A 9,820-nucleotide genomic window follows, 5' to 3' on the forward strand; every position below is an offset into this window, starting at 1 on the left:
CAGGATCGCCTTTCTCCAAAGGATCCAGGTCGCGGGCGCCTCTGTTGTAATAACGAGCTTGCTGTTGCTAGCGTAGGCGAAGCTTGGTACAGGTCATATCTTCATCAGCAACAGACGGCCTTAGCAAACCAGCAGACATGGGTAGAAGACTTCTTGTCCTTCTGTTAAGAAGGCGCTGAGCTGGGCTGATCTGAATTCCCGTAGGCGGTGTATTCCTATGGTCAAGTAGAGCAAGAAACGCATCTGAACTAGCCTTCTTACATTTCACGAGGATCTTCTTTGCCTCCTTCACTGCACTTTCTGCTTTTCCATTGGACTGACTGTGACGAGGACTGCTAGTACGATGATCAAAATCCCACTCTTTTGAGAATGTCAGCAAATCGCGAGACACGAACTGCGGTCCGTTGTCGGTGACAAGCTGTTCTGGAATACCGTGCCTTGCGAAGTGGGCTTTTAGCTTCCTGATTACATGCACTGACGATGTGCTTCTGAGGTGATCAAGTTCGAAAAAATCACTGAAATAGTCAGACGTCACCAGGTAGCTCTTTCCTTCTAACTCAAAAAGGTCAGCTGCAACGTACTGCCAGGGCCGACTTGGCGTCTCGTGACTCCTGAGTGTTTCCTTGGTCTGGCCTCGCTCGTACTCCCTACAGGCTTCGCAGGTTGACACATGATTCTTAATGTCACCTGTCATTCCAGGCCAATAAAGACACTCGCGCGCTCTATTAAGACAACCATTAACTCCCAGGTGTGAGTTGTGAATCCTCCTGAGTAGTTCGCCTCTAGCAGCTTTTGGGACTACCACTCTCTCTCCTTTGAAAATAAGCCCATCTTGAACGGACATTTCGTCTCTCATGTTGAAATACGGAGACACAACAGGTGGCAGGGCACTCTTATCTTCAGGCCAGCCCTGCTGAATAACGGCCTTTAAAGCTTGAAGGGACTCGTCCTTCTCTGTCTCACGCTGGATCTGCAGAAGCCTCGCTTCAGATATTGGTAGATAGTTCACCATGTTGATAGCTTCAAATTCCGCCTCAACTTGTGTACACGAAGGAAGATACGCTCTGGAAAGTGTGTCCGCCAAGAACATTCTGTTCCCTCGCTGGTATCGAATTTCTAAGTCGTACTTCTGCAGACGGATCATCATCCCTTGCAACCTCTTAGGAGCGCGGTGAAGCGGCTTCTTAACGATTGACTCTAAAGGCTTGTGATCAGTGTGGACGATAGTCCTTCTGCCAAACGTGTAATCATTGAACTTCTCCACTGAGAAAACAATCGCTAGCATTTCTTTCTCAATCTGTGCATAGCGGGATTCAACTTCTGTCAAGGCTCTGCTAGCGTACGCAATGGGATGCCCGTTTTGCATTAAGGCTGCTCCCAGACCACTTTGACTGCTATCACACTGGATTTCAAGCACCTCACCGGACCTGTAGTACGCCAAAACGGGTGCAGATACAATGAGACTCTTGACATCATTCCATGCTTTTTCTTGCAGATCATCCCAACACCACACCGCATCTTTATGGGTAAGATCACGGAGAGGCTTCATAACATCTGACAGATGAGGAAGAAAGCGACTAAGGTAGTTAACCATTCCATTTAGCCGGAGTATGTCGTCTCGCTTCTCTGGGCGTGGCATCTCCACGATCGCCCTTACTTTCCCAGGATCTGGTTTTAAGCCCACGGTGGTTAGCAAATGTCCATGGAATGGAACCTCCTTACACTTAAATTCTAGCTTCTGACCGTTGAGCTTGATGCCCTTCTGCTGACACTTGCTCATGAACACCTCCAGATTGCTGTCATGATCGGCCTCATTCGTACCATGGATCAGAACATCATCTGCGATACACTTAACACCAGGAAGACCATTTAGCTCTTGGTGGAGACGCTTCTGAAATATCTCACCCGAAACGCTGAGACCAAAGGGTAAACGAAGCCAACGATACCTCCCATATGGTGTAGCGAAGGTTGTGAGCATGCTAGATTCATGATCTAGCTCCAAATGCCAAAAGGCTGACGCTAAATCGACTTTAGTGAACACACGTGCATCTGTGAGATCAGGCAGCAGATCATCAATGACAGGGATTTGGTAGTGTTCTCTCTTCAAAGCAACATTTAAAGGTTTCGGATCGATGCAAATACGCAGCTCACCAGACTTCTTTACAGCAACCGCTATCTGACTAACCCACTCGGTCGGTTCTTCTACAGGAGCAATGACCTTTAGACCTTCCAGCCTTTTCAGTTCCTCCTTAAACTTCTCCCGAATAGACACAGGCACTTTCCGGGCCGGAAGAATTACAGGCTTAGCGTCAGGATCAACTTGGAGATGCACTTTTCCAGGAAGTGTTCCAAGGCCCGCCTTATCGAAAACATCTGGATACTTGTCTATCAAACCACCGCTCACCTTCTCCACAACATGTACGAAATTCTCCTTGTGAATAGTCAACAACTTCATCTTCTCCGTTGTGTTTAAACCAAGCAAAGGTGTCAGATTTTCTTTAATGATCAAGAACCTGACCTTGAACTTCTCATTGTTCCTGGGATTCACGACTAACATAGCACAGGTGCCAACGGGCTTAACCTTGGTACAATTCCACATAACCAAAGTTTGCGAACACGGAGCGAGCTCCTCGCCTTCGGCATATCTGAGCCGTTGCACCGAGGCTTGAACCGGAATTTCCTTCATCTCCTGGCATCGTAGACGGTTTACGTTGTCGACGAAGAACAGAGAGTTAAACACACGCTGCCACCATGTTATAACAGCACAGGAAAACGTTGTAAACTCGGAAGAAAAGCCTTTTAATACTTGAGATGTTGACTACGATCCTACATCTTACAACTGACGCTATAACACCTTTCCAGAATAATAAACTACATTGAAACTGCATAAATTACATTGAAGCATGCACGCGAAAGAATTTAACACATTATGACAGAGTCTACAACAGATGGCTTTTCTGCTCGGCATTGTTGAGGACAAAATCGACTTGTCTTGCCCTCTTTTCTGCTTTAACTCTTGATTCCGCCCAGTGCTGCGCCAGCATTATCCATCTATCTTCTGATAAGTCTTGGCTCACAACCGTTACCAATGAGAAAGAGAGCCAACTTGAAGGTTTCGGTATCACCGATAGGTTTTCTCCAGAATATGAGCCGCATTTCTTTTGGCCACGATTTCAATGGAAAGAATGCGTCCCCGTCAATTATTCTGGCCTTCCTTCTTTCCTCCACTACTTCTGCTCGTGACAGTAAACGAGTTTCTTCTCGAGACAGACTTAACGTTGCCATCATGCGTCCTTTTGAAAAGAGCGCTATGAAAGCGGCAATCCTGCATCATGGTTTAAATACTCTCAATTACAATTTTGTCACCTTCCCTCGACAGAAAGGCGCTGATTGTTTGGATCAACAATTATTCAATGTAATCGCACTAGCTATTGTTAGTAAATTTGCCGCAAACAATTGGCCCGAGTCTATTCAAAAGGGTTCCCATCAACAGTATGAGATCCGAAGTCTACAAGCCGTTCGGTTTGCTGTTAGGTTGGCATAAGACGGAGTTTTTTTAATCCGCTTTATCAGCGCGCTGGCCAACACAAGTTTGATATAAGATGCCTAATTGAAAAAAGAAACCTCTGAATTTCACCTCCTTTTCTTCAATGTTCTTTCCTTTTATTTAATAAACAAAGGACTCGCGTTGCCCGGTTGTCCAATTTCTTAAAATAACAGTATTTATACCCTTAGCTTACGCACTTACAACTGCGAAAATAAAGGACACAACTTTCCTTTAATTATTTTTAAATTTCAACCGATCATGCTAAACTGTATAAGCCTCTGGCCAAGTATCATACGAACATCCGAGGACTGTATACGGACTCACATAAGACGTTTAAATATCCTAAGTGTCCCAAATGATATGCAATTTACGGACCGTATACGGACCGAAAAGTGACGGGTGTACATACTTTCACATATTATGTGATTGTTTCAACATACAGAACGAGTAAAAAATCGCCAACTTTGCAATATGTAAATTACAGTAAAAGAATTATATATTACAGATCGAAACTTGCGGCGAGATTTTGATCGGTAATAGATAATTTGTTTTTTACATATTGCAAAGTTGGCGAATTTTTACTCGTTCTGTATATTGAAACAATCGCATAATATCTGTTTGTCTGATCACCGAAAAGTGACTTTACGATCTGTACAGACCGTACGGATCGTCAAACCGTACAAGCCCCTCTCTGAGATAGGAAGCGGAAATTTTCTAAGTGTCCTTCATGAGATGCAATTTACGGACCGTATACGGACCGAAAAGTGCCTTTACGATCTGTACAGACCGTACGGATCGTCAAACCGTACAAGCCCCTCTCTCAGATAAGAAGCGAAAATATTCTAAGTGTCCTTTATGAGATGCAATTTACGGACCGTATACGGACCAAAAAGTGCCTTTACGATCTGTGCAGACCGTACGGATCGTAAAGCCGTTTTTTCAGACCGTATCAGTTTGTCTATATTGGACAACCCTCAATTTGGCCACCGTAAAGAGATTCTAATGGTGACGTTTCGAGCGTTAATCCATCGCTCTGACCAAGGGCTAACGCTCGAAACGTCAGCACTCGAATTATTATCAACTCTGTTGATAAAACCAAACATTTGGTTTCGCTCCCCCCCGCAGCACTACAGTTTATTTAGAAGCTTATTCCCTTAGCTGTAAGATTCTGCGCTAGTTTTTGCATTTCTTATAGAAATTTGAGCCACCTTCCTTGATGCTGGGTACAAAACTGTTTCCTTTTTTAAAACAGCATCGCTAAGGCCTGAGGGTACAAAGTTTAGTTGAGCTAGTATCTTCACCACCCATTACGAGCCTCCTTTGCACGACCCGTTTCACTTGTTTTCCTTATTTTGCGCGCATAATAGATTAATCTGATGAAACTGAATTCAGTGATAGACTAGAAGAGACGGCTGTCAGATTTAATAAACATGTAGCGACCTAGGACGCAGTGAAAGTCTACTGTAAGTACGACGTCACGCAGAGATTTAATCTTTGTGGTTCCTTGAGGCGTCTGTAATCTCATTCAATATGACAGAGAATGAACGGCTCATGTTATTCTCACTTCTTTCTTTGCGATCTGGACAGTGTTTTTGAATATCGTAACTCGATACAAAATTACCGCATTACTCCTCATATAAGAAGATGGCGAGGATAAATTCGAATTAAATAAGTCTGTGGCCTGCCAGTGCTTATGTACGTACCGTCTAATGAGAGGTACCAAGCAATTGTTGATCATACCGATCAAAAAAAAAAAAAAAAAAAAAAAATATATATACCTTTAATTATATAAAAGGGACGCGTCGGCAAATTACCAAGATTGTGTGACGCTTTGCTTGGCCGCGTACTTTGTTTTGTAATGAATCAACAAGATCGATTTGCGCGAATTTCGCTGCAATTGTATGATGAAAAAAGTATTAGCCTGAATTTCGTACGATGCGTCCTGTGCACAAAGCTCGGAAACTAATCGCCATCCTTTTTGACCGGGCCTTTAGATCTACTAGTTGTACATTCACTTCCGGAACACAACATTCCCAGCTAACGTTTCTATTGTTTTGCGATAAGCCGCTGGCTTTTCAAATTTGGATAATAACTATCACTGTGTGGAAACGCGGGCACATATACAAGCATCTCGCGTAATTATATTACGGCACTGTTTAGCGGGAACGAGAAGGAAGCGCGCCCTTCCGAAATTGTGACCGATCATGCCACGAAAGTCGCGTGGAAGTTCATTAGAGAAAAAAAAAAGGAAGATGCTCAAAGCAAGAAATAAAAGGAAGCGATTCCTAAGAGCCGCTAATGAAAGCGAAGCCGGACAGAACCTGAGAGACGTATTCTTCTGCTTTGAAATTGGCGCGTGTTAATTACGCGAAATGGTAGGCATTGAAACAAAGGAAATACAAGGGACAGAACCAAGGTAAGTCTCGCTTAGTCAAGAAGACGTAAGTTATCACAGAAGAGCATTTGCCTAGACAACCACAATTTTGAATATTCACGCTTAACATAAACGCGACCAACATGATCTTGCATTGTGCATCATCCGGGTTATTGTTCCGGGGGTAGGCGCCATAATATTCATAGTGTAGCAGAGCGGCCCTTAAAATTTATACGCCTGAACTTACAATGAAATGGAACAATCCATACTCACTTTCAGAACAGGGGGCACGACAAATTCACTTTGTGCTCGAAATGTCCAAATTGTAGATGTATTTTCACACCAGACAAAACCATAATGAGGGGACTATATAGAACACTTTTATCAGTGAGGTCAGTATTTTACAAAAAAGCAATAAAAAACACGCAACTATATAGCTGGTGAAGTAATGAAGGAAGTGACTATGAAGCAAACTCGTAAAAATAATTAAATGCAAAATAAAAAAATGCACAGCCAATGTCGTGGTTGATATCGGTGTCATGGTCTTGTGTAACAAAACAAATAACGCTAATACAGCAACTCAGCCTTTAATTTTTTATCCATCAGAACGGCGGGTGACGCACCTGATACGCTCTGATGTAACGTAAAAAACGCTAATACAGCAACTCAGCCTTTAATTTTTTATCCATCAGAACGGCGGGTGTCCCACCTGATACGGTCTGATGTAACGTAAAAAACGCTAATACAGCAATTCAGCCTTTAATTTTTTATCCATCAGAACGGTGGGTGTCCCACCTGATACGGTCTGATGTAACGTAAAAAACGCTAATACAGCAACTCAGCCTTTAATTTTTTATCCATCAGAACGGCGGGTGACCCACCTGATACGGTCTGATGTAACGTAAAAAACGCTAATACAGCAACTCAGCCTTTAATTTTTTATCCATCAGAACGGCGGGTGTCCCACCTGATACGGTCTGATGTAACGTAAAAAACGCTAATACAGCAATTCAGCCTTTAATTTTTTATCCATCAGAACGGTGGGTGTCCCACCTGATACGGTCTGATGTAACGTAAAAAACGCTAATACAGCAACTCAGCCTTTAATTTTTTATCCATCAGAACGGCGGGTGACCCACCTGATACGGTCTGATGTAACGTAAAAAACGCTAATACAGCAACTCAGCCTTTAATTTTTTATCCATCAGAACGGCGGGTGTCCCACCTGATACGTTCTGATGTAACGTAAAAAACGCTAATACAGCAATTCAGCCTTTAATTTTTTATCCATCAGAACGGCGGGTGTCCCACCTGATACGGTCTGATGTAACGTAAAAAACGCTAATACAGCAACTCAGCCTTTAATTTTTTATCCATCAGAACGGCGGGTGACCCACCTGAAACGGTCTGATGTAACGTAAAAAAACGCTAATACAGAAACACAGCCTTTAATTTTAAATGGTATGATGTGACAATGCAGTCACCAGTGTGGCCAGGCATCGGTCAATTGATATCGATCAGAATGGTGGATACCCCCCCCTTCCCCCCTTACATACACGCTCTAAAATAAAATGAAGTAATTTATTTCCACAAGACTGAAGGTTGTTATCCTTGTACAGTTTACTATAGCGTCGTTAATATGATGGAACAAGACAGAGGTATGCATATGCATGTACATGTCTATTCTTTTCTTCTCACAACTCCTGTCGCGCGTGACTTGTAGTGCGCGTTTTCCTCGCGTTTTGCGCTCGCCCGCGAAACACACACGAAAAATAACGCTTGTTCTGCGGGGCCAGTCTGGTGTTTCCTCTATGGAAAAGTACGTGTGCATTTTGCTTTCGTCTAAAAGTTAACTTTTTTTCCGGTGCAAATATCGTACTCAATTTTCGGGTTCTTTTAGCCTCTTCGAAAAATCGCGAGACAATTAGTGTATCTGGTATCGCAGATTATAAGTGAAGAGAGACAACTAGTCACAACATTAACAGGATAATTTTGTCGACATAAGACTCCCTTACCCGGCTCAACTTTTTTCTTACAAATATGATAATACTTTAAAGTAAATTTAAACTAATAGAGAGCAACTGTTTACTATGGTAGTGCCATGAATATGCATATTCTTCAAGATTCACCATAATTAATGAATTTGTCATTGTACTGTGTTGACAATAACACCCATGCGATCACTTTTTTCAGGATTTCACTCCCAAGCTCCCGATGTCTTTTTTTTATGTTTCTTCTAACCGTGTCTCAAGGTGATTTAAAAGCGCGCTTGATTTATGTCTGCCCTCTTGAATACTCCAGTTAAATGTTGCACTTCATTTCAGAAAACGTATCATTTGCTCGATGATTAAATTTAGATCATATCCTTTCGGCATACAATTTTGTGGCCTCAAAACAGAATAATCCAGGAATGCTAGTAAATTCTGCACCACGTTACTCACAGTAGAGAACGCCTGTGTCCTGTTATGCGCGTGATTGTTTCGTAATCGAAACCGTATATTTACACTATCAAATCATTTGCAGGATCCCGTTACAGCATTTCTTGCCTCTCTTTCCCTCTCAATTCTTCTCTTTTTCCTTCCTCTCTTCTGCCTTAACCTTTCTTCATGAGTATCTCTGCGCCAGTAAATGGCCCGCCTTTGCGAGCTATTTTAGTCGGCCGCGTCCGCCATTTCGAGTAGCGCAATTACATTGTACATTTGCATTTACTTTAATTTCACATCACGTTTTCATTTCTTGCCACTTCTTGATGTGACATGTAATCGAGATCATATTCCTATACCCTGCCTGGTTTGATTTCGATTTAATTACATCCTCCATGACATAAAAACAGATTACGACACCTTGCAAGTCCCAAAAGGAAAGAAACCGGGTGAGTCTTAATTTGAGGAATGTTAGGAATGCTAGTAGAATCTACTAGCATTCCTTTGCGGAACTTACAGTCGAGCCCGCCTGCGTCCTGTCAATCGCGAGAAATTCACACAACTCGTTTTTCGTAGTCGTCCATTACGCCTTTATTTGCATATCCCTTTTCTTACACCGCTACCAGTTGAAATTAGCTTTATACCCTACACCGTTATTAGTATCACACTGAAAGTATAATGAACTTGTAGACTGTTGTCAAAATACTAATGTGCTCGCTTGGCTACGACTATAATTATTTCCCTTTAAGCCTGTGGGGGAGGTATTTCTTCCACGTAGATCCGGGACACAGAGTGGGCTCCCGTCATTGCGTCAGCAATATCCCCGACCTGACAAGCACCGACCCAGAATCCCACGCGCACTGTACCCTTGGGAACTCTCTCGCAAACTCCTTCAATTTGCCGTACGCGGTGCAAATCCTGTCTGAAGCTGCCGCCACTTCCAAATAGCATAGAGACCAGACCTTCAATGGTCTCTGGAGCCGAGCACTCTGCACCGTTGAATGTAAAATACCAACGCCTGCAGCACCTCTCGCAGTTGTGGATGCGAAGATTGCCATTCCAAAAGACTCGCAGGGCTGTGTTGTCTGACGTTTTCTTGAAAACGCACTCCTACAAAATTGATAAAATTAAGAATCGAAAGGAAAAAGCACCAAAAACAGAAAGAAAAACAAACAAAAAACAAAAAAAACAAAAACAAAAAAGCAAAAAATAACAAGAGCAACAACGGAAAAAAGTATAGGACCCAAAAATTATACACACTCCCTGGATGGAGAAAATCTTTACAATTGCAATTGTTGCTGACAATCGCATTTTTATATGAAAGTCCTGAACGCACTAATGTCTACAATAAAATGACATTTTCTCGTGAACCGGCTCACCGTCTTCAGGCAGGAGGTTTTGACGAACCGAATACTATTCGAGAGAGGGTACTAGCTTATCGCTTCAACTTAAATCTTCGTAACACTGGGTCTATGC

General features: G+C 42.7%; 2 protein-coding genes across 6 annotated transcripts in view; both read right to left on the reverse strand.

The window, feature by feature from the left end:
• Positions 1-8,910: 8,910 nt before the first annotated feature.
• LOC146470911 (collagen triple helix repeat-containing protein 1-like) overlaps positions 8,911-9,820 on the reverse strand; it is a 45,190-nt gene continuing 44,280 nt past the window's right edge. For 4 of the 5 annotated variants that reach the window (XM_085121411.1, XM_085121410.1, XM_085121409.1 and 1 more), the window contains one exon: positions 8,911-9,454. In XM_085121411.1, coding sequence (XP_084977537.1) covers positions 9,089-9,454 — 366 coding nt within the window. In that variant the 3' untranslated portion in view covers positions 8,911-9,088. The remainder of the gene's footprint in view (positions 9,455-9,820) is intronic. The other variant, XM_085121413.1, reaches the window with a different exon arrangement.
• The window catches only part of LOC146470912 (uncharacterized), a 6,214-nt gene continuing 5,858 nt past the window's right edge, over positions 9,465-9,820 (reverse strand). The window contains exon 1 of the mRNA XM_085121406.1: positions 9,465-9,820. This exon is cut by the window's right edge and continues 5,858 nt beyond it. The gene's annotated coding sequence lies outside the window, so the exon portion shown is untranslated.

Source organism: Pavona decussata, unplaced genomic scaffold (assembly GCF_977016875.1).
Source record: "Pavona decussata unplaced genomic scaffold, jaPavDecu1.1 SCAFFOLD_109, whole genome shotgun sequence".
In the NCBI taxonomy this organism is placed as follows: Eukaryota; Metazoa; Cnidaria; class Anthozoa; order Scleractinia; family Agariciidae; genus Pavona; species Pavona decussata.